General features: G+C 28.2%; 1 protein-coding gene across 1 annotated transcript; it reads left to right on the forward strand.

Moving 5' to 3' along the window:
- Window positions 1–26654, forward strand: LOC129958988 (cytokine-like nuclear factor N-PAC). The gene is made up of 4 exons (XM_056071756.1): window positions 1–122; window positions 3362–3419; window positions 7108–7165; window positions 25102–26654. The coding sequence occupies exon 4, from the start codon at window positions 25131–25133 to the stop codon at window positions 26529–26531; it is 1401 nt and encodes a 466-aa protein (XP_055927731.1). The 5' UTR covers window positions 1–122; window positions 3362–3419; window positions 7108–7165; window positions 25102–25130; the 3' UTR covers window positions 26532–26654.

The raw sequence follows: 26654 nt of genomic DNA on the forward strand, positions 1-26654 counted from the left end.
ATATCGCCAACTGCATGGCTCCGCCTCCTCGCCATTCCCTTCATGTGGCCTCAGGAGAAGACAGCATATTGATCGAACGCCTGCAACAAGTGAGGTTATCAAGCTTCATTACAGATAGCAAGGTAAGAGTTTTGTACAACTTAATAATAATTGACTTTATTTTCTTTCCGGTGTAAATATTTATTGATTTTTACATTTCAAAGCTAAAATTAACGGATGATAAAAAATAAAAATAAAATAAAGTTAACGAATGAAACTTCAATCATTATTTTTTAAGATTTTCAACGTACCATTTTGAAATTTTGCAGGTATAAAGAGGGACGCCATAAAATGTAGCATACAAAATTACATTGCAATATGAATATTTATTTCTGAGTTACGGATATAAATATTATATTTAATACTAATTAATCTTATTTAATAGTAATTAAACAGCAAATAAAAAAATATTGGATAATACAAAAAAAAAAAAATTAATAATAATATCTGAACTGAATTTTTAAGCACAATTAAAATGAAAATGTATTGACCGTTTTGTAGGTGATGATATTCAAGATTTAAGAACGTGCAATTAACTGTTAGGAAGCGTTAGCAGAATGACTTTTTAAAGCACATAAAATTCAATTAAGGTTAAACATGAAATTAATAAAAATTGCAATAATTCACATTAATTAGCCCACTATAAAGCAATTTTTTAAAAAAAATATTGAAAAAATTAATTATTGTAGATGCTATTTCTCTAAATCAAAGCAACCGTCTTATAAAATGCACGAATATATCCAGGAAATAAAAAAGTAAGATAGAGCTCTGAATCATTTATCTGCATAAAAAAAGCATCACATTTCAATTATAATTCTGAAACATAGATTATGGTACGCTCATAAATAAAACGTAGCTATAGGAGCATGGAAAAAAAAAAAAAAAAAAAAAAGGAGCCACAATGAAGAGAACCATTAAACAAGTCCATAAGTTGTAAACTATCCAAAAAGATGAAATTCTAGGAGAAAAAAATAATGTATTTTATGTATCATATATACATAGAGTTTTTTTTTTAACTATTAAAATTATGTATGATTTTAATGGTTGTTCGAATAATTGCATTTATCAGAGACTAGAAGTTTTATTAACAACGTTATTAATTATTATTTATTATTGCAAACGAATAATATAAATTAAAAGCATCAACTATATTAGCTCAAAATAAGAATTGCTATTATTCAGTGAAATGCAGATAAAAATAACTGATGCATTTGAAGGCAATAATTTGTGTGCTTTTAATAAATGACATAAGAACTTCAACGATGAACTTCACGCTAGGCCGCTATTTTATGTCTCTAGGATAAAAGAGGAAATAAGCACATCTAGTAAAAAATATTATTAACTTCGTTGTTAAATAAATAAATTTGTAAAAAATACGAATTTTTTTAAAGTTAAAAAATATTTGGACTGCATTAAGAGTGAATTTTGAATTATTCAAATTATCGTTAATTACTAATAATCAATTACACATGATATCGTTACTAATAATTTTGGTTAATTTATCACTAATTTTATTGCTTTCGTTAATTTTTTTATAATATGCATATTAAAAAGTTATTTGGATGTAATGATCTTCTTACAGGAGAAATGTTCACTTTTTCTCTCTAAAATTTCTCTTCCAAAGAAAATGGCAGCTGGGGAAAATTGGGACGCCGCGAAAGCACACACGCCCCCCCCCTCCGTCCGCGCCGCTTCTCTTTCCTATGTCGGGAAAATGGGGAGACAGGCGGATTTCAAACCCCCCATCCCCTTTTCCTGTGCAGGGGACAACAGGGAGAGAGGAAATTTTTGATAGAGGGGAAAATGGGAAGGCAATCACAAGAAAAAAAATCGATTTAAAGATTTCATAAAAAAGGACATAAGTTCGTCTTAAGTCTAGTAAAAAATATTATTACCTTCGTTATAAAATAAATAAGTTTGTAAAAAATACGAATTTTTTTAAAGTTAAAAAATGTTCGGACTGCATTACGAGTGAACTTTGAATTATTCAAATTAACATTAATTATTTATAATCAATTACATATCATGTCGTTACTAATAATTATGGTTAATTTTTCGCTAATTATTTTTATGATTTGCATATTAAAAAGCTATTTGGATGTAACGATCTTCTTCAGTCATAAGGAAAAAAAATCGAATTAAAGATTTCGTAAAATAACGACATAAGTTTGTCTTAAGTCTCAACAATAAAAACTAATTTTAGAAATCACATTTATAAGAATTTTATAAAATTTGCTAAAAATCATGGTAATATTGCACGACAGTTATATTTATAACCTTGAAAAGATAATGTTTGGAATTTCAAGATGATATAAAAATTATTTTCAAATCATATTTTCATAAGTTATCTTTAAAAAATACCGAATTTTTGAAGTTACGAAAAAATTGCTGTCAGGTGCACACTGTCCTCCGCATTTCAAAAGAGATTTGTGTCTTATTCAGTAACTTTTTAATTAAATGATCTGCCCTTTAATACCCGAATTAATAGAGATCGGATATATACACACATTCTCTTTTAGTATTCCCAAAGATAACTGCACATTGGGCATTAGATAAGGGCGAGTCTTCCTTCGAAAAGGCATCATAAGGTCAAAAATGCTTAATCTTATTGATTCAGTAGTACGTTATTCGATCTTAGAAAGATTTTTCGCGAGATAAATTATAAATGAAAATGAAGAAAGAATTATTATTGTTTAAAAATTAATTTCAAATATTATTATAGATTAATTTGAACTATGATGATTATTGCTACATACAAAAGCATTTTTTGCGACTGCTTTGAAATGGAAATGTTGTAAAGTTGAAAGGAGTATATGAATCAGTTCAGCATCATTCCCATATGATCCCGCCGTTGTTCAATAGGTGGTCCAGATTTCCCCAGTCACTATTGTGCATTTATCGAGGTTTTGGTTCTTTCTCCAGCTTTTTGTCTTGTAAGGTAGTAAGTAGTTAGTCCATCTGCAGATACAATAAATTAACTATTTTTTTTTTAAATCTTCAAAGAGAAAGTATTTAAATTGTCAAAATGTTTCGACCTCGTGATTTTGAGTAATCTCCACTCCTTGAAGCTCGGGATTTTTTTTTTTTTTTTTGAAGAATTATGTATATTTGTCCCTATTTATCTGATCAGAATGAATTAAAAAATGAACTAGTTAGAAAAATGGGCATCATCGAAAGTGTGGCTCTGCATCAAATTTTGAATAGAATAGAAAAGAAAAATTTTTTTTCAGTGCATTTTATTTCTTTTTTCTGAATTGGTTTGAATTAGTTCTTTCGATAATATAAATATCCAATACAAAAACTTTCATTTTCCATCCCACAGCTTATTGATCGAACGCCAGCAACAAGTGAGGTTGTCAAGCTTCATTACAGATAGAAAGGTAAGAGTTTTGTACAACTTAATAATAATTGACTTTATTTTCTTTCCTGTGTAAATATTTATTGATTTTTACATTTTAAAGCTAAAATTAACGGATCAAAAAATAAATAAAATAAAGTTAACGAATGAAACTTCAATCATTATTTTTTAAGATTTTCAGCGTACCATTTTGAAATTTTGGAAGTATAAAGAGGGACGCCCTAAAATGTAGCATACAAAATTACATTACAATATGAATATTTATTTCTGAGTTACGGATATAAATATTATATTTAATACTAATTAATTTTATTTAATAGTAATTAAACAGCAAATAAAAAAAATATTGGATAATACAAAAAAATTAATAATAATATCTGCACTGAATTTTTAAGCACAATTAAAATGAAAATGTATTGAATGTTTTGTAGGTGATGATATTCAGGATTTAAGAACGTGCAATTAACTGTTAGGAAGCGTTAGCAGAATGACTTTTTAAAGCACATAAAATTCAATTAAGGTTATTTTCCGTTATGGTTAAACATGAAATTAATAAAAATTGCAATAATTCACATTAATTAGCCCACTATGAAGCAATTTTTTAAAAAAATATTGAAAAAATTAATTATTCTAGATGCTATTTCTGTAAATCAAAGCAACCGTCTTATAAAATGCACGAATATATCCAGGAAATAAAAAAAAAAAGAAAGATAAAGCTCTGAATCATTTATCTGCATAAAAAAAGCATCACATTTCAATTATAATTCTGAAACATAGATTATGGTACGCTCATAAATAAAACGTAGCAATAGGAGCATGGAAAAAAAAAAAAAAAAAAGGAGCCACAATGAAGAGAACCATTAAACAAGTCCATAAGTTGTAAACTATCCAAAAAGATGAAATTCTAGGAGAAAAAAATAATGTATTTTATGTATCATATATACATAGAGGTTTTTTTTTTTTTACTATTAAAATTATGTATGATTTTAATGGTTGTTCGAATAATTGCATTTATCAGAGACTAGAAGTTTTATTAACAACGTTATTAATTATTATTTATTATTGCAAACGAATAATATAAATTAAAAGCATCAACTATATTAGCTCAAAATAAGAATTGCTATTATTCAGTGAAATGCAGATAAAAATAACTGATGCATTTGAAGGCAATAATTTGTGTGCTTTTAATAAATGACATAAGAACTTCAACGATGAACTTCACGCTAGGCCGCTATTTTATGTCTCTAGGATAAAAGAGGAAATAAGCACATCTAGTAAAAAATATTATTAACTTCGTTGTTAAATAAATAAATTTGTAAAAAATACGAATTTTTTTTAAAGTTAAAAAATATTTGGACTGCATTAAGAGTGAATTTTGAATTATTCAAATTATCGTTAATTACTAATAATCAATTACACATGATATCGTTACTAATAATTTTGGTTAATTTTTCACTAATTTTATTGCTTTCGTTAATTTTTTTATAATATGCATATTAAAAAGTTATTTGGATGTAATGATCTTCTTACAGGAGAAATGTTCACTTTTTCTCTCTAAAATTTCTCTTCCAAAGAAAATGGCAGCTGGGGAAAATTGGGACGCCGCGAAAGCACACACGCCCCCCCCCCCTCCGTCCGCGCCGCTTCTCTTTCCTATGTCGGGAAAATGGGGAGACAGGCGGATTTCAAACCCCCCATCCCCTTTTCCTGTGCAGGGGACAACAGGGAGAGAGGAAATTTTTGATAGAGGGGAAAATGGGAAGGCAATCACAAGAAAAAAAATCGATTTAAAGATTTCATAAAAAAGGACATAAGTTCGTCTTAAGTCTAGTAAAAAATATTATTACCTTCGTTGTAAAATAAATAAATTTGTAAAAAGTACGAATTTTTTTAAAGTTAAAAAATGTTCGGACTGCATTATGAGTGAACTTTGATTTATTCAAATTAACTTTAATTACTAATAATCAATTACATACAATGTCGTTGCTAATAATTTTGGGTAATTTTTCATAAATTTTATTGCTTTAGTTATTACTTTTATGATATGCATATTAAAAAATTATTCGAACTGCATTACGAGTGAACTTAGAATTATTCAAATTAACGTTAATTACTAATAATCAATTACATATGATGTCGTTACTAATAATTTTGGTTAATTTTTCAATAATTTTATTGCTTTAGTTATTATTTTTATGATAGGCATATTAAAAAGTTATAAAAATCGATTTAAAGATTTCATAAAATAATGACATAAGTTTGTCTTAAGTCTAGTAAAAAAATTATTGCCTCCGTTATAAAATAAATAAGTTTGTAAAAAATACGAATTTTTTTAAAGTTAAAAAATGTTCGGACTGCATTACGAGTGAACTTTGAATTATTCAAATTAACATTAATTATTTATAATCAATTACATATCATGTCGTTACTAATAATTATGGTTAATTTTTCGCTAATTATTTTTATGATTTGCATATTAAAAAGCTATTTGGATGTAACGATCTTCTTCAGTCATAAGGAAAAAAAATCGAATTAAAGATTTCGTAAAATAACGACATAAGTTTGTCTTAAGTCTCAACAATAAAAACTAATTTTAGAAATCACATTTATAAGAATTTTATAAAATTTGCTAAAAATCATGGTAATATTGCACGACAGTTATATTTATAACCTTGAAAAGATAATTTTTGGAATTTCAAGATGATATAAAAATTATTGTCAAATCATATTTTCATAAGTTATCTTTAAAAAATACCGAATTTTTGAAGTTACGAAAAAATTGCTGTCAGGTACACACTGTCCTCCGCATTTCAAAAGAGATTTGTGTCTTATTCAGTAACTTTTTAATTAAATGATCTGCCCTTTAATACCCGAATTAACAGAGATCGGATATATACACACATTCTCTTTTAGTATTCCCAAAGATAACTGCACATTAGGCATTAGATAAGGGCGAGTCTTCCTTCGAAAAGGCATCATAAGGTCAAAAATGCTTAATCTTATTGATTCAGTAGTACGTTATTCGATCTTAGAAAGATTTTTCGCGAGATAAATTATAAATGAAAATGAAGAAAGAATTATTATTGTTTAAAAATTAATTTCAAATATTATTATAGATTAATTTAAACTATTTTGATTATTGCTACATACAAAAGCATTTTTTGCGACTGCTTTGAAATGGAAATGTTGTAAAGTTAAAAGGAGTATATGAATCAGTTCAGCATCATTCCCATATGATCCCGCCGTTGTTCAATAGGTGGTCCAGATTTCCTAAGTCACTATTGTGCATTTATCGAGGTTTTGGTTCTTTCTCCAGCTGTTTGTCTTGTAAGGTAGTAAGTAGTTAGTCCATCTGCAGATACAATAAATTAACTATTTTTTTTTTTAAATCTTCAAAGAGAAAGTATTTAAATTGTCAAAATGTTCGACCTCGTGATTTTGAGTAATCTCCACTCCTTGAAGCTCGGGATTTTTTTTTTTTGAAGAATTATGTATATTTGTCCCTATTTATCTGATCAGAATGAATTAAAAAATAGACTAGTTAGAAAAATGGGCATCATCAAAAGTGTGGCTCTGCATCAAATTTTGAATAGAATAGAAAAGAAAATTTTTTTTCAGTGCATTTTATTTCTTTTTTTTGAATTGGTTTGAATTAGTTCTTTCGATAATATAAATATCCAATACAAAAACTTTCATTTTCCATCCCACAGCTTATTGATCGAACGCCAGCAACAAGTGAGGTTGTCAAGCTTCATTACAGATAGAAAGGTAAGAGTTTTGTACAACTTAATAATAATTGACTTTATTTTCTTTCCTGTGTAAATATTTATTGATTTTTACATTTTAAAGCTAAAATTAACTGATCAAAAAATAAATAAAATAAAGTTAACGAATGAAACTTCAATCATTATTTTTAAAGATTTTCAACGTACCATTTTGAAATTTTGGAAGTATAAAGAGGGACGCCATAAAATGTAGCATACAAAATTACATTGCAATATGAATATTTATTTCTGAGTTACGGATATAAATATTATATTTAATACTAATTAATCTTATTAATTAGTAATTAAACAGCAAATAAAAAAAATATTGGATAATACAAAAAAAAATTAATAATAATATCTGAACTGAATTTTTAAGCACAATTAAAATGAAAATATATTGAATGTTTTGTAGGTAATGATATTCAGGATTTAAGAACGTGCAATTAACTCTTAGGAAGCGTTAGCAGAATGACTTTTTAAAGCACATAAAATTCAATTAAGGTTATTTTCCGTTATAGTTAAACTTGAAATTAATAAAAATTGCAATAATTCACATTAATTAGCCCACTATGAAGCAATTTTTTAAAAAAATATTGAAAAAATTAATTATTGTAGGTGCTATTTCTGTAAATCAAAGCAACCGTCTTATAAAATGCACGAATATATCCAGGAAATAAAAAAAAAAAAAGAAAGATAAAGCTCTGAATCATTTATCTGCATAAAAAAAGCATCACATTTCAATTATAATTCTGAAACATAGATTATGGTATGCTCATAAATAAAACGTAGCAATAGGAGTATGGAAAAAAAAAAAGCCGAAGCAACAATGAAGAGAACTATTAAACTAGTCCATAAGTTGTAAAATATCGAAAAAGATGAAATTTTAGGAGAAAAAAATAATGTATTCTATGTATCATATATACATAGAGTTTTTTTTTTACTATTAAAATTATGCATGATTCTAATGGTAGTTCGAATAATTGCATTTATCAGAGACTAGAAGTTTTATTAACAACGTTATTAATTATTATTTATTATTGCAAACGAATAATATAAATTAAAAGTGTTATCGTCGATTAAAAATGGATGTATTAGAAGAAAATACGGATGACGTTATGTAGTTATTAAGGCTTTATTTTGTGCAACCGCTTTCAACGGGTTACAGCATTCGAATGTACAAGATCACATTTTTTGTAGGTGGCGCTCTTGCATGCCATGACGTAACATTCCGCCCGGCGTTGAAATATGCAAGATTTCAAAACACATTTAATTATACAATTAGCTTACATTTTCTAAAACCAAATAAACTATTCAGATGAAATATTTACAAGTGAACAACAAAATTGCAAAATATATACAAATTGAATATTAAACATGATATAAATACAATTATTATGTACATACAATATATACAACTATCTTAACTATTTTAATTTTCAAAGTTATCCCTTATTGGTAAGAGACAAATTTTTGAAATAGGGCGTGTAAAAATACCTGTGTTAGTTTTTAATTTAACAACTCTTACTCTGCCTTCATTTCCATAAATTATCTCTAAAATTCTAGCCATTGCCCATTTGCAAGGAGGCAAATCATTTTCCTTTAACAATACTAAACATCCGACCTTAACATTATTTTTTTTGAATTGCCACTTATTTCTTTGCTGTAAGTGGTTCAAATAGTCAATTTTCCAGCGTTTCCAAATTGTTTGAACACATTTGGTAGTATATTGCCAGCGCGACAACCTATTGTCAGAAATGTCTACAATTTCCGGTTCAGGTATTGAAGTTATTGGGCGTCCAATGATAAAGTGTCCAGGAGTTAAAACTTCATATTCATTAATATTATCTGATAATGGAATTAAGGGACGTGAGTTAAGTATACCTTCAATCTGAATTACTATTGTTTCAAATTCTTCAATAGTTGTTTTACTGTTAGCTAAAGTTCTATAAAGATGGTGTTTAAATGATTTTACTCCTGCTTCCCATAAGCCTCCGAAATTGGGAGAAGGGGGAATAAATTTCCATTGGATTGATTCTGCGGATAGGTAATTGGCTAAAGTCTCATTAGTCGACTAGTTTTTTTAAGCGATTTAATTCTGAAGCTGCACCCTTGAAATTAGATGCATTATCCGACATCAATGTTGCAATGCGGCCTCTACGGGCGCAGAGTCTCTTTAAAGATGCAATGAAAGCTTCAGTCGTCAAATCTGTTACCGTTTCTAGGTGAATAGCTTTAGTCGACAAACATACAAAAATCGCTACATAAACTTTTGAATATATTCCCTTTCTTTGGTTTTTAAACTTTATTTGAAAAGGACCACAAAAATCTACACCAGAATTTAAAAATGGAGAACTAGGAGTTACTCTTTCTGAAGGTAAATTTCCCATTAACTGGTCTAACACCCTAGGCCTTTGCCTAAAACATCTAATACAATCATGGACAATTTTTCTTGCAATACCTTTACCATTTAAGGGCCAGTATTGTAGTCTAATTTGATGTAACAAACCTTGTGCACCAATATGTAGACATTTTTTATGTACATGCTCAAAAAGTAACTTAGTGAATGTATGCTTACTGGGTAAAATTATTTGATGTTTAGATTCAAATGGCAAGTCAGAATTTTTAAGTCTACCGCCAACTCTAAGTAATCCTTTTTCATCTAGGAATGGATCTAAAGATCTTAACTTGTTTTAGAAATATTTTTACCTTTATTTAGTGCATCTATTTTTGATTTAAATTCACTCAACTGAGCTACACTAGCTAAATATTCAGTACTTCTTTGCAGCTCCTCAGTAGTTAAATATTTACTCATCTTATTACGAGACTCCTTAGCTTTAGTGTTGTTAATAAACCTGAAAATAAAGCTAACTATTCTAATTAGTTTTATGAAATTATTTGTATGATTAAAGAGTTCATCATAAAAATTTGAATTAGAGTCATTAATGTTCAGAGTCACAACACATTTTAGTTCATCAGCAAAAGCAAAATCCTGCATGGATTGATTGTCCACTGGTTCATCAGTAAGTTTATCTGGACCAGCAAACCACATTTTATTTCTTATGAGTTCATCTGCACTGCATCCTTTAGAAATAATGTCAGCAGGATTGTTTTTGCTACTTACATGTTTCCAATGACAATCTGATGTGAGCGTTTGGATCTCCGCAACCCTATTGCTGACGAATGTTTTTAGCTTATAGGGCTCAGTCTTGATCCACGCCAAAACAATAGTAGTGTCTGTCCACAATGAGATAACATCAATGGGTAATTGCAGAATTGGAGCTATCTTTTTCACTAATCCAGATAACAGCAACGCAGCACACAGTTCAAGTCGGGGAATGGTAAGTGACTTGAATGGAGCCACTCTGGATTTGCTGCACACTAGACTAGTTTTAAACTGTCCAGATTGGGTGAAGCACTTTAAATAGACAACAGCAGCATAGGCACGTTCTGATGCGTCAGAAAATCCATGAATCTCAATGCGAATTGCATCAGGAAGTAGAATAAACCTTTGAATTCTGAAGTTGTTTACTTCCGAGAGTTTTATGTAGAACCTTTTCCATTCTGTCATTGCATCAGATGGTAATTTTTCATTCCAGTCCAATTTTATCTTCCAAAGTCGTTGGATAAATATTTTTGCCTTTGTAATGAGAGGGCCTAAAAGTCCAAGTGGATCATAAAGACTCGCTATTTCTGACAGCACTTCCCTTTTTGAAAAAGAGTCCTTAGGCTTGATCTTTACCTTATATGTAAAGCAATCTTCTTTTGGATCCCAAAACATACCTAATGTTTTTACAGAACTAACACCTTGTTCTTTCGAAAATGAATAGGATGTGGTAGACAGGTTTTGTAGTAAATTAGAGTTATTAGCGACCCATTTGTAAAGCTCAAATCCAGCTCTTCTGAGGAGTTCAGAAATCTGGGTTTGAAGATTTTTAGTATCTTCTAGCGTTGCATCACCTGACAGAATGTCATCCATGTAGAAATCAGAACAAATCACATCTGCAGCCTTAGGAAAGTCCTTTTTTTCCTCATCTGCTAAAGCTCTTAAGGTCCTGGTAGCCAAAAATGGCGCAGAAACTGTTCCATAGGTTACTGTAGACAGTTCGTAAATCTTCACTGGACCATCTACACTTGATTTCCAGACAATACGCTGTAAGTCTCTTTGAGTGGGATCGATCAGTATTTGTCTGTACATTTTTTTAATATCTGCACTAAATGCATATCTGTGCTTTCTGAATCTACTTACTATGGAAAAAAAGATCTTGCTGAATAATACCTCCATTTAGTAAAATGGAATTCAGAGAATATCCACTTGTTGTTTTTGCACTTGCATCAAAAACCACTCTTAAGGGAGTTGACGTTTTCTCAGGTTTATATATCGCATGGTGGGGAATGTAATAGTTCACATTGCTATCATCTTCAATTTTTATCTCCTCCATGTGTTCTAAACTCTCATATTCTCGCATAAATTCCTTATATAAGATTTCCATAGTATTATTTTTGTTTAATTTATTCCAGATACCATTTAGGCGCTTGATTGCATTTCCTTTGGAATTTCCTAGTAATGATTCGGCATTTTCCTTTATGGGTAACTGAACTATAAATCTTCCCGTTTTATCTCTTTTATAGGTTTTAACAAAATGCTCCTCACAGTAAATTTCTTCTTCACTCTTTGTTATTTCTTTAACATTATCCGGCAATGATTCCAATTCAAAAAATTGTTTAACTGCCTCATCTAAATTTGGTTCACTTACGAGATAACAATTGGCTTTTTGAGGTAACTGGGGAAGAATGCCTGTAACTAAATAACCAAACTTTGTATTTTGTAATATTACATCTCCATTTTGCAGACGAAGTTGCTCAGGTTTTAAAATCTCAAAAAATAGCTCACTTCCTAATAGTATATCAATTTGACCTGGTGTGTGGAAATTGAAATCAGCTAGTTCAATTGAACAGGGAATATTTAATGCAGATATATTTAATTTCGATACAGGAATCTCATCGGTTATTTTAGGAAGAATAGAACATTTCACCATGTGTGAAAATGAATAATCTCGATTTGATACTTCAATGTTAGCAGCGTGTTTAATAAACTGCGTAATTCCATTTATACCAGTTATACCTTGTTTTATTGATTTTAGTTTGATTCCCAATTTTCTAGCTACATCTTCTCGAAGAATACATAAAGTCGAAGCATTGTCTAAGAGCCCTCTTAATTGAACTCTCCGACCATCTGCAGTTTTCACATAAATAAGAAGAGTGTTTAATATAACTGATTTATTCCCTTCTATCGCCTGTTTAGTCTCTCTCGGATTCAACGTCAAAGCAGATACTTCGGTTAGTACGTTTAGTTTCGGTTTCGTTTCTGCATCTGTTTGGCTTTCGCTCGCCCGTGCCCTTGGATCTGAAGTGGTAGCGCGATTTTCAGCTGACTCATCATGTATGAGTGAGTTATGCCTTTTACCGCAACTTGGAATGTTGCAAGAATATTTTGATTTGCAGATCCCCGGGTGAGGTTTAAGACAGTTAATGCATAATTTGTTATTCCTAACAAAGTTCTTTCTGTCATCGATAGACATATTTTTAAAAGTAACGCATCTAAATAGTGCGTGATAGTTTTTGCATAAAATACAAGCTTTAGCATTGGAATTTTTATTATTAACTATAAGTGTTTTCGCTCTTTTAAATATGCTCGTATTTTGTGGACTTTCGTATTTACTAGGAATACGGTTAATTCTTTCTAACAAAGAACTTCGCTTTTCTAGAAATTTCATCAAATTTTCAAATGTAGGAATTTCTGCCGTATTTAGAGAAAGCTCGAATTGCTTCCTTGTCTCTTTATCTACTTTCTGTAGAATGATGTTTACAAGCATTAAATCAGATAGCTTATTTTGTTCGAATGTAAGAACCTTTAACGCTCTGATGTTTTTATTAACGCAGTCTATTAAGGCACACAGTTCTTTAGCAGATTCGCTACGAATTTTCTCAAAATTTATTATTTCTAATATATGAGAGTCTATCAATTGACGTTGATTTTCATAACGATCTGATAATGCTTTAAAGAGTGATTGAAAGTTATCACTAGACGATTCTAATAATTTAGCTTCTCCTCTTAAGCATGCACGGAGATAATACAGCTTTTGAGAATCATTTAATTGCTCATTGTTGCTAATTAAATTAACAAATAAATTTTTAAAATTTGCAAAATCAGCTATTTTTCCAGAAAATTCTGGTAATGGAATTTCCGGTAGTCGGATTTTAGTTACTGCATTATCCTTTGAAACAGGGTTAATTTTAAATTCATCTTTAATTGAATTTAATAGCAATTTCAGACCTACCTCTGTTTCTTCAATCCTTGTATTTATTTGATCAATATCTTCTAGGATGGTTTCTATATCTTCCGACGTTTCAATACCGCAATATTGTTCGGATATCTTGTCCAACTGTGCTTGCAATTGTCCAAGTTTCCTTAATTTCACTTCTAATTCCATTGCGTTAATGTCCTTGGAAGCTGACTTTTCGGCATTAAAACTTTCGATTCTTTTCAAAGTAGTTTTTATCGAGCCTTTCAGTTTATTTAGTTTCTTTTCTGAAACCGCTTCTCGGTCATCGCTTTTTTCAACTTTTTTATCCATAGGTCGCTGGTTCGTCTCCGGCTCGACGGACCAATGTTATCGTCGATTAAAAATGGATGTATTAGAAGAAAATACGGATGACGTTATGTAGTTATTAAGGCTTTATTTTGTGCAACCGCTTTCAACGGGTTACAGCATTCGAATGTACAAGATCACATTTTTTGTAGGTGGCGCTCTTGCATGCCATGACGTAACAAAAAGCATCAACTATATTAGCTCAAAATAAGAATTGCTATTATTCAGTGAAATGCAGATAAAAATAACTGATGCATTTGAAGGCAATAATTTGTGTGCTTTTAATAAATGACATAAGAACTTCAACGATGAACTTCACGCTAGGCCGCTATTTTATGTCTCTAGGATAAAAGAGGAAAATAAGCACATCTAGTAAAACATATTATTAACTTCGTTGTTAAATAAATAAATTTGTAAAAAATACGAATTTTTTTAAAGTTAAAAAATATTTGGACTGCATTAAGAGTGAATTTTGAATTATTCAAATTAACGTTAATTACTAATAATCAATTACATATGATGTCGTTACGAATAATTTTGGTTAATTTTTTACTAATTTGATTGCTTTAGTTCTTATTTTTTTATATGCCTATTAAAAATTTATTTGGATGTAATGATCTTCTTCAATCACAAGTAAAAAAGTTTGTCTTAATTCTAATAAAAAAATTATTGTCTTTGTTCCAAAATTAATAAATTTGTAAAAAATACGAATTTTTTTAAAGTTAAAAAATTTTTGGACTGCATTACGAGTGAACTTTGAATTATTCAAATTAATGTTAATTACTAATAATCAATTACATATGATGTCGTTACTAATAATTTTGGTTAATTTTTTACTAATTTTATTGCTTTAGTTAATTTTTTTTTTTTTTTGATATGCATATTAAAAATTTATTTGGATGTAATGATCTCTAATCACAAGTAAAAAATCGTTTTAAAGATTTCATAAAATAATGACTTAAGTTTTTATTAGGTCTAGTAAAAAAAATTATTGCTTTCGTTGTAAAATAAATAAATTTGTAATAAGTACGAATTTTTTTTAAGTTTAAAAATATTCGGACTGCATTACGAGTGAACTTCGAATTATTCAAATTAACATTAATTATTTATAATCAATTACATATCTTGTCGTTACTAATAATTATGGTTAATTTTTCGCTAATTATTTTTATGATATAAATATTAAAATGTAATTTGGATGTAATGATCTTCTTCAATCACAAGTAAAAATTCGATTTAAAGATTTCATAAAATAACGACATAAGTTTATTTTAAATCTAGGAAAATATATTATTAACTTCGTTGTAAAATAAATAAATTTGTAAAAAGTACGAATTTTTTTAAAGTTAAAAAATGTTCGAACTGCATTAGGAGTGAACTTTAAATTATGCATATTATTATTAATTAATTATAATCAATTACATATCATGTCGTTACTAATAATCGTGGTTGATTTTTCAATAATTTTATTGCATAGTTATTATTTTTATGATATGCATATTAAAAAGTTTTTTTGCTGTTATGATTTTCTTCAATCACAAGAAAAGAAAATCGATTTAAAGATTTCATAAAGTAATGACATAAGTTTGTCTTAAGTCTAGTAAAAAATATTATTACCTTCGTTGTAAAATAAATAAATAAATTTGTAAAAAGTACGAAATTTTTTTAAGTTAAAAAATATTCGAACTGCATTACGAGTGAACTTTGAATTATTCAAATTAACTTTAATTACTAATAATCAATTACATACGATGTCGTTACTAATAATTTTGGGTAATTTGTCACTAATTTTATTGCTTTAGTTATTATTTTTATGATATGCATATTAGAAAGTTATTTGGATGTAATGATCTTCTTCAATAACAAGTAAAAAATCTATTTAAAGATTTCATAAAATAATGACATAAGTTTGTCTTAAGTCTAGTAAAAAAAATTATTGCCTACGTTGTAAAAAAAATAAATTTGTAGTTGTTCTTTCGATAATATAAATATCCAATACAAAAACTTTCATTTTCCATGAAGGTGAAATATGTCAATCTAATGAATACTTTCTTTCGTGTGAATGAATATTTTTAAATCCTTTTATGGAATATTTTTAAATTCTTTTATGGAATATTTTTAAATTCTTTTATTATTTATCATACAGATGTTATATAATGCATTTAGAATTAAAGAAAAAATATTTTAATTGTTAAAGATGTATAAATTAACATCTTATAATATTAAAATGCATACATGTTACATTTTTTTTTAAAGGATTGAGAAATTATGTATATTTAAAATAAGTTACACAGAAGTTTCATACAAGCATAATAAACGGCACTTAGTTCCAAATAATTTATTTTAATTACAAGCAAAGTCAGTATCATTCAACAACCATATTTATTGAAAGTTATTTCCGTATTAAATAAATGTTTTGAAATTTCAGTTCTTAAAATATCTCTAATTTTATATAAACCTTATCCTGGTTTTATATTAACCGTCAGTTTTTAAACATTTTCATTACATTGCAACTTCATCTCTATACATACTATAGTGAAGCAAAAAAGAGTAATATTTAGTTTTCATTCCTTTTAACAATTTACTATTTTGTTAAAATTTGTTTTTAAATTAAAATAGCTTTCTAGCAGATGAGATACTGAAATTCTTTCTCTTAAAATTTACCAAAAATTAAATATTTTGTTATTTCATTTTCTGGAAATATTTAATTTAAACAATATAAATAAATAAATATGCTGTATAATCCTGGTTCATCGAAAACTGATTTTTCGAAATACCTCTGAAATCGCAAATTCAAAAAACAAATACTTTAATATATTGAAATAATTGGAATTATTCCTATAAAATTGCAATATTGCTGATTTTTTAAAATGAGTAATTGATATGCTATTCTTTATATACTTGCCCTTTATATACTTTATTTTTTACTTTTATACTTTTTTTACTTTATATTCTTTATATACTTGTTTATATATTTTATATATAATCCTAAAAATATAATTTTAACTTTAATAAAGAAAATAACTGTAGCCTACAAGGATAGTTTCTAATTCGTTTTATATTCAAAATATTTCAGACTCCCCCCCCCCCTAAAAAAACCAACTTATATTGCATATATGCCCTTACAGAGTTTAATCTTGACCTGTTATTAATTATTAGGTTCTGATCCACACAATTTTTTTCACTTGTAGCTTATTGTGTTAACAAAGAATATAGTATTAATAAAATAAGAGTGTTACAAAAATAATACAACATGTAACAAAAATTGAATGAACCAAAATATGGTACATAGTGCAAAGATTTGGATTTTATTTCTAACATGATAAATGTTTATGGACTGTCGTACTGCTTATAATTTCAACATGCATGATAAAAAAAATCATTCAAAACGTTCTACAGATCAAATCATTGCATCTAGAACTTCAAAATTATGCATGTAGTTATTTCTTGAGTTGCCGATGCTCATTAATCCTTTCAAGAGCCATGCTTCCTCCCGAATATCTCAATTTTTGTGTGAAGTTATGTAGGTTTGCATAAGTTCTGACACAAGGTTTCAATAAGACAGAAACTTAGATGCTTCAGTTCCTTATTTCCCACAAAATGATGTGTCTTGATTTGTTACTTAATTATCAATTAACCAAATTAATTATTTAATTAATCAAATTAAATTAATGTAATAAGATAAATGAGTCACTCTTCTTAAAGAATCCTAAAAACATTTTAATAAGCCACGACTAGAAAAAAATGGTCTTTTAAAGGATTAAGAAAGAATTTTTCAAAATTTGGATTAGATTTTTCAACTAAACATTAATAAAAACTTAAATTTTTTTTTACTTTAATAATTTTGAAGCATATGAGATAAAAACCATTTTTACGTTATTTTAAAATTACAAAAATAAGTTTTTCAATGAAATTTATTTTATTGCCGGGCGTTTTTTGCTTGTAATTTATATAAAATTTAAAAAATATTTTTAAATATATTTTATAATTTCCTATCTGTAGTTATGGATTTGTATTTACACGCGTTCCAAACATACTAAATATATGCATTAGTAATTTTTTTCAATACAATAAAATCAGAAGAATCAAACATAAAGTATTCCTGTCGAATTTTCATGAAAAGTACCAAAATGTGGGGAAAAAACATTATGCCAATTTTTATTGTTTTAGGTTTTGAAAGTATCGATCCCAAACAAGCCTCTCAAGTTTTCACTCGAATAAGCGGGGATTTATTTAAATACGAAAAATTAATGTTGAAGCTCTAGTTTTTCATATTTAAATAAAAAAGCTCTTAGTCTGAAAGGAAATGTTTAATTTAAAAATTTGCAGCTATTAAAAAATCTACAAAATAAGTTGTGAACATTGTGATTGTTTAATTAAGTCGGGAATAAATTTTTTTAAAGTGCAAATTCAGGAAAATAATTTTTAATGTATACGAATTCTTTGGAATTCCACTTAAGTACATATTAATTTATATAGAAAGCAATATTTGGGAAAATTTTCAGATCCCTATCTGCTTAATTTCTTAAAAATTCCACTTTCTTGGAAAACAAAATAGAATAATCAAAAAATGATGTTAAGTACTTTTCTATCTGTAAGAATTTGCGGACAAAAAAAAAAAAAAATGTTATATTTATACGTTGAAATGTTATATTCAAAAAGTATTGTTCCTCGATTATAGATGGTATTATAACTGTTGGATTGAAAATTAAAAAAAGCAGTAAAAGTGAAATTTGAGGAAAAATGTTTCTTGCAGATTGTTCTCGAAAAATATTAAATAGTAGAGTTTGCGAGCCTAAATGTCATATCCAATTCAATCTTCACCACTTTTTCTCATGCCAAAATACAGTTTGCTTGGACTTCCTCATATTACAAGAGATTCGAATTTCCTTTCAATTTAAATTCAAATTCAAATTCAAAAATTTAAATTTGATTTAAGGCGACAATCTTTATTGATTATATTTTTATAATGTAATGTGTCTAGCTTTTGACAATGAAATTCTTCGACACCCTTACCATCCATAGAATTTTGGACTTCTGGCTTAACTAAAATTATTGAAAATAGATCTTCCAATCCAATGTAGTATTTGGGCCATAACCTAAAAATTTATTGTGACTTTTTAAAATTAATTGTGAATCAAAAATTTATTTGTTATAGTTTTAACATTTAACATTAACATTAGAAAAAAAGATTAGGGCTTTTAGTAGACAGCAGTTGATTTAGTAATGTTTCACAAATTACTAAATCAGTTCCTTAACCTGTATAGCTGAAATTATCAACATTATCAGTGATAAAATAGGTAGCTGCACGATGGTACCTAAAGCATTAATAGTCTCTATCTGAATGCAAAGAATAGCACTGAATAAAGTTAAGTTTACATAAATCGCATAATTTAAATTTTAACTAAAATTATTGAAAATAGATCTTCTAATCCATTGAAGTAATTGGGCCATAACCTAAAAATTTATTGTGACTTTTTAAAATTAATTGTGAATCAAAAATTTATTTGTTATAGTTTTAACATTTAACATTAACATTAGAAAAAAAGATTATGGCTTTTAGTAGACAGCAGTTGATTTAGTAATGTTTCACAAATTACTAAATCAGTTCCTTAACCTGTATAGCTGAAATTGTCAACATTATCAGTGATAAAATAGGTAGCTGCACGATGGTACCTAAAGCATTAATAGTCTCTATCTGAATGCAAAGAATAGCACTGAATAATGTTAAGTTTACATAAATCACATAATTTAAATTTTACTTTTTAATTAATTTAATTAATTACTTTAAAATAATTGATTATTTTTACATCAAACCGAAATAACAATATTTAATTTTTAACTAAAATAATGAAAGGATATCAAGGGTTTTTTGTTTGTTTGTTTTTTTTGCATATTCTGAACTATCAGAAATTAGAGGAACATAATTTTCTAAAATTAAATAAAAAAACAGTATTATTCTATAAGTAATTCATATTTTATATTTCAATTTATATTATGCACAATTCTATATTGCCTCACTCTTTACTTTCTCGTATTGGAAGTATAAAGAAAGTAGTGTAATGTAATTATCATAAAATTCGGACTCGAAATTTTGACGAATCTCCATGCTTGAAACCTCTCCGAGTTCAAAAAACATTTTTGGAAAATGTTCATCGGCATGTATGAGACAAAGATAATTAAAATGTCTTTGAGGTAGACGGATGAAATTTAAATACGATCTTTACATCAAATTTGTAGATTTCTATCAAATTTTGTGCCAAATCCGTTCAGATGAAATCTGTTCTGTCCTGCTGTCTATCTTTTAAAACGATAACTACAAAACGAAGAGAGCTAGATATATAAAATTCAGAACACAGATTTAACAGATACAGTGTAAACCGCTGTCAAATTTTGAGCTAAATTCAATTACAGGTTGACCGTCTGTTGTCTGTCCTTTCAGGAACATGTAAACGCGATAACTCAAAAACACAGTGGCTTAAATATATCAAATTTGGTGATTGATTTTGGGGTTATAAGTGTAGTTCTGCATCATGTTTTTTGTTTGATGGGATGGGAAGAAGCGTCTGAAACACAGATTCAATTTTTGGATACTATTAACCGCATGTCAGGGATTACTCACCAAAAAATTAGACAAGGATTACACGACAGATTCAGTAAAAATACTAAATTGACTCCAAAAGTTAATATTTCGTAACTATTTTGCGGTAATGCCATGCAAGGCGTTCTCAAGTATAACATCATTATTAAAGAGTACGCGAGAAGTTTTGATGGGATCATTCCCGCTGTTTTTAATACTAATTCTGCTTACATACCTTGGAAGTCATTTTTTTTACATGTTGTTTATTGTTCATAATAGCCAGAGAGTTCACGTGTTCTTGATTTGTTTACAAACAGTTTTTCAGTACCTTCAATTTCGAAAAACTTCGTTCATTACATTAATTTGTGATTATAAGACATCTCTAAATTTTCCCCGCTGCCATTACATTTGAAAAAATTGATTGCACCATATTATCAGTCAGTTTATAAACATCCAATACGTCCATTATTTCTCCTTCCTTTGTTTCAAGAAATTGTGGAAGAAGTATTTAAAATGTACCATCTCATTCCCGATCCATATCCTTTTAGAAAATCACTTCAAAATTTAAATACGGTAATTTTACTATATTTCTTCTCTGTTTTTTATTGGCGGCATCTGATTGCATAACATTGCATAACATAAACGCATCTGATTGAATTAACATTTTTATTTTTTCTAAATTCAGATGATAAATGGGTTTTGTATATTATAATATTTTATAAAGTAATAAACAAAATTATATTGCGCGTGAAAGTATTTAAATTCTGCGCAACGCCGGACATATAAAATACTGGTTTTATAAATTAGAGCAGATAGGAAAAGGTTGTTCACAGAAATTTATAACTCAGTGCAACGTAAATTTTGAGTTCATTTGGCCGACCCAAATGTTATTGAGCATATTTGTTGTTGTTTTTTTAAATACTATAACCTTTCCCAAGTTTCCTACTTTTTTATGCTGGAAAGAGAGGTGATAATATCTTAGGGAGTATGCAGTGAAGTATTGGACGTTTCCAGCTGGTTCATATGTGATGCAAAGCGTATTAAACCATTTTTTTTAAATGTGTCTGAGTGATTACCCACCCAGAAAGATTTTGGCTTTTTATTCATCTGGTATTTATAAATTTATAAAACTATTATTGTTTTCTTTAAAAGAAATTTTAGGATTTTTTTTTTTTTCAATAAATTGGTGATGTCAAGTGTAATGTTTCAATTAGTGCAGAATGGTTAAGAGAATGCTGGAATAATAGGGAACAAATTATTGCAAGTTTTACATTTTTCAAAAGAAATATCTAATAGTTATATTCTTCTCGAACGTGATTGTTATTAGCTAATTTAAAAATACCTTGGAATACAAACTGAATTCATCTCCAGTAAATTTTGCATTGGCAAGAAATTATGTTTTAGCAGAGAACAAGTAAGTTTGAAAAAAAAAAAAAATTATGTATTGTACTTTCATCGGAAAAGATTTTAAAAAATGCAGACTTCATAAAGTTCACAGATTTCTTTGTCAAATTTTCTTTACACAGTTTTGATTTCAATGTCTGGGAAATGAAATCGAACTAGCTATTTTTATCCTCTAATTGAAGACCATGAATAAAATAAAATAAAACTTCGGAGTTTCAAAAATTATTTTCATTCTTTCTCATGAAAAATCATCTGTTGAACAAGAATTCAGCATTAATAAAAGTATTGAAGTGGGAAATTTGAATTAAAAATATTTCACAAAATGTAGACTTATGATCACATAAAGCAGTCTGGCAGAATCCTCTCAGCACACATTAATAAAAAAAAATTAAGAATTTAGAAATTCAGCTCATTTAAAATATTGCCTATTTTTGTGAAAAGGGATGGTAATAAAAAATAGTCAATGCATAAGTTAGAATCTAATTTCTTGATCTCTTTATGGTGAAAGAAATTTCTCTTATAAAAGGAAACTGCTGAAACTGAGTATAAAGCTATTTCACTTGTTCGAGAAGCTAGAAAGTTTTCATAATTAATAAATTTTAGTGAGTTGGGTAAAGTTATATGTGAGAAAAAAAAATTTATTCAATAAAATTTGCATGAATTTTGTATTCTAGTTTTGTTTACTTATGTTCTTAATCTTTTTTCAAGAAATTGGAATATTAATGAAGTAGGAATATAACTTTTTTTTTTTTACTTATGGAATTACACAACTGTTAATAATATAAGGTATGACATATAATGAAAATCTTTTAATAAAAATTTTCACTGGAAATGTTTTAAATAGCTCAGTTTCAACGCTGGTAAAAGAAAAATATATTACTGACAATAATCTATGTTTATATTTCTATAAAGTTATACACTTACTTAGTCAATGCCTAAGTTAATGTATTTCAGCAAACTTATAGTTATATATATTGTTGTGAAAAAAATGCTACATTATGGTTCGTTCTTAATTTTGTAAGATAAGATTAGTCTATGCATCCTGTTTAAGACTGCAAATAAAATTGCTAAATATATTCAGTTATTAATATTAATACCAATATTGATATAATCAGTACATTTAGGTATGAGTAATTAAAGAACATTACTGAATTTATTATTTTTTTTTCATGTATTTCTACTCTTAAATTTGTGCAAAATGGAAGTTGCAGGGCTTTGACGAAACATATAAACATTTCATGGTTTGATTAAATGGATGTATTAACATTTGAATAATAAAAACTGTTTTATTTTCTAGAAATTAATATAACACTAAGTTTGCTATAAATGTGGAAATAAAAATGTTATTTGAGAGATGATCATCAGAGTCCAAAGAGGGGTTGAATTAAATTTTTGCGAGTATTATAATTTTAAAACTTTTTGAAAAGGTGATTTCCGCTATTGTATTTTTAATCTGTGAAATATTTGTCATAGTTATTTGTACAAATGATTTTTTTAATCTGTGATGTCAATCTTCATTCTGTGTTTTTATTACAATTTTTTAAAGTTTGATTTATTCTGAATGTTTAAAGTATAAAAAGTTAGCTTTCTTCAGCTATATGCTAATTTTCAGAGAAAAAGTAATTGATGAAATAAATGTTATAAATTTTCAAATTTATTAAGTATGGAAATAGCTAGCTTGAAAAATAAGATTTGAAGTTCTACCTTGCTGCACATCTTTCCACGCATTATCTGGCAAAACTTAATTTGCAGATAAATATTTCTCAGAAAAATATGAGGGCACAGGTTCGAAATTTCTTCCTCGTCTTAATACACAAAATGAAAATGCTTGTTGTAGCTACATTCAAAAGCAAAGTATGAAATGTCCGTAGTCATACCAACGAAAGTCCTGTTAACAAGGTGTCTGAAATATGCCACAAAGTTGCATTAGCATTAAAGAAATATTTGCGTAAATATGTTAGTGCTAGATAATTTACTGGCTTTTCCTAATACTTGTTCTCTTATATACCGAACAAAAAATAACTTTCCCTCTTTGGAGGGCTCCAGAATGCATTCCATTAATCCAAATGAGATAATTTTGAGCTACAGATTATTCAAAGAGCTTCATAATGTATTCTTTTAAAATAAAAATGAAAAAATTACTTCATTTTTAATAAATAAACTTATAGGAATTTTTCTTACAATTTTTAATATTTTATATTTGTAATTTGTACTGCTTAATTTGATTATCAGGTTCATGAGATTTATATTCTTCATAGTTTATTTTTAGTTTTGGCATTTGCTAGAATAATGTCAAACTTTTCTTTTTGAATTTAGTTTCTAGAGTATTTTTCATTCTTCTTTTGCGTTTGAATTTATTTAACATTTTAAGCTGAATTTAAATTTTTCAGAGTGAATAAGAAATACTTCAATCAAGCATTCTTTCGTTTCTTTTTTTTCCCCTCATAGAAAAATATTTAATTTTTGTCACAATAATGGCTAGATAATTTTTGCTTTAAAGGATATGTATCTCTTTGAAAAAGGCAGTAGTGAGAGTAGCTGAAGTGTTTAGAGGGCCAATAGAATGCACGTTTTATAAATTACATAATTTGTCCTTTCCGATTACATTTCAGACTCTTCTGATAGCATATTTTAACTATTGATCTATGAAAGTATTGGATTTTTTGGACTATAATTGAATTTTATAAGTTTAAATTCAAATTATTCAAATTAAATAATTTTCAATATTTATGTGCTGTTGCCCCATGTTACTGTAAGTATATCAAACTGAATTCTTCCATGCTGTATTGTGTCACAGTTTGTATAAATTCTGGTACCTTATAAAATTGAAATGCCTAGTAAATATTTTATTTTAACTCAATTTATAGTGTCCAATAAATCTTTAAAAAGAATGAGCTTTTTAAAAGTATATCATCTTTAATAGTTGCTTTGTTAATAGTTATAAGTTAAAATTTATACGAAGCAGTTAGTAGATATGGAATGCATCTGAATTTTTTTATGTAAATTGTTCGATTTTATCCAATAGAAATTTAAATTTTATTCTAAAACTAATGAATATAATTTATAGGATGGATAATTTCATGGCTTCTTGTTCACATTGGCTCTCATGAATGCCAGTTTCTCTTATTTTCCAAATGCTAGCTGTTTATATTTTAACATAAACGAATTTATACATGCAGAAGTTCAGTTTATAAACTATGTTTAGAAGTTGCAATTTCTTTAAATTGGAAGTATGTCTTAAACTTATTCACTTAATGATGTAAAATATTACTAACTTGAGTTGTTTCTTTTATTCAATCATAGGTATAAAGGCATCAGGCTTCTAACTGAAGATGGCGGCCAAAAAACATTTTAACGTTGGAGATTTAATATGGGCAAAGATGAAGGGCTTTCCTTTTTGGCCAGGAAGGATTGCGAAACCTCCTACAGATGCAAGATCTTCTGCTCCTAAAAAGACACGACATTATGTATTCTTTTTTGGAAGTGAAAATCATGCTTGGATAAAGGATCAAAATATTGTACATCATTCTGAAGAAATGTTACAGTCTGCTTCCACTAAGAAAAAATCTAACAGTTTAAAATTAGCAATAAAACAAATCACCAAAGAAGCTCCCAAAAATGCTAAATTGCTAGTGAAAGCAAAGAAATCTCTTAAAAAATCTCGTGAAGTATCGGCAAGTGGTACTGAAAAGAAAATTGCAAAGTACAAGAAAAAAGTACAAAGAATGAAAGTGAAAACTGAAAGCCCTAAAGTTCGAAAGAAGGTTTTATCCAAAAGACGTGTTATTTCTTCAAGATTTACCAGGCGTGAACTTCAGCCAGGTCCTACTCGTAATTTACATGAACCCAGACCATCGGATAAGAAGATAGGATTTATTGGTCTCGGAAAGATGGGTAAGACGCTTGTTAAACATCTGCTCACTTCAAATCATATGGTCACGATTTATGATACGACATTTAATAATTGTCGTGATTTTATTCAATTTGGAGTTACGATTGCACTGACTCCAGATGATGTTGTTCAGATGTGCGACATAATTTTCTGCTGTGTTTCTGATTCTGAAGCCGTAAAAAGAGTGGTTTTTGGAAATGATGGCATTCTGTCGGGTCTTGAAAGGTCGCCGCCTGGATCAAAAGGTTATGTTGAAATGACTACAATGGATTCAACTACATCAATAGAAATTGCAGAAGCTATTACCAGTAAAGGTGGAAGATATCTTCAAGCTACTCTCTGTGGAACCACGACAATGGCTGAAAATGGAAGTCTGCTAATTTTGAGTGCAGGCGACCAGCAAGTTTTTATCGATTGTAATACTTGCTTTTGTTCCTTCTCAGGAATTGCACGTCTTCTTAGCTATGATGTTGGCTGTCTTTCTAAAATTAACATTATTAACAATATGCTAATTGGCATATCACATGTTGCCTTGGCAGAATGCTTGACTTTTGTTGAGCGTTGCAATCTTAATCCGGACTTGTTCATGGATATCGTAGAAAATTCACAATTAGGTTCACCTCTTCTTGCACATATAGGAGAATCGCTGCTGTCACGTGCCTTTCCAAATGATACTTCTGCTGTTAAGCGTCAGCAAAAAGATTTGCAATTGGCTCTTTCACTGGATACTAACGGGGAACTAAAAATGTTTGTCACGGCAATGGCAAATGAATTGTTCAAACGTGCTAAACGTGACCATTATTCTGATGTATATGATGTTTACACCATGGCTAATTATTAGAGTCAGTTTATAATTTTACTATGCTATGTTATATGCCTGAAGGGCAAATATGCTTTTTATACCAATTCATTGTAAAATGTTATAAAAGGTTTTGTAATCCATTAAATAATCCATTAAAGCTAT

The sequence above is a fragment of the Argiope bruennichi genome, chromosome X1 (genome assembly GCF_947563725.1).
Source record: "Argiope bruennichi chromosome X1, qqArgBrue1.1, whole genome shotgun sequence".
Lineage (NCBI taxonomy): Eukaryota > Metazoa > Arthropoda > Arachnida > Araneae > Araneidae > Argiope > Argiope bruennichi.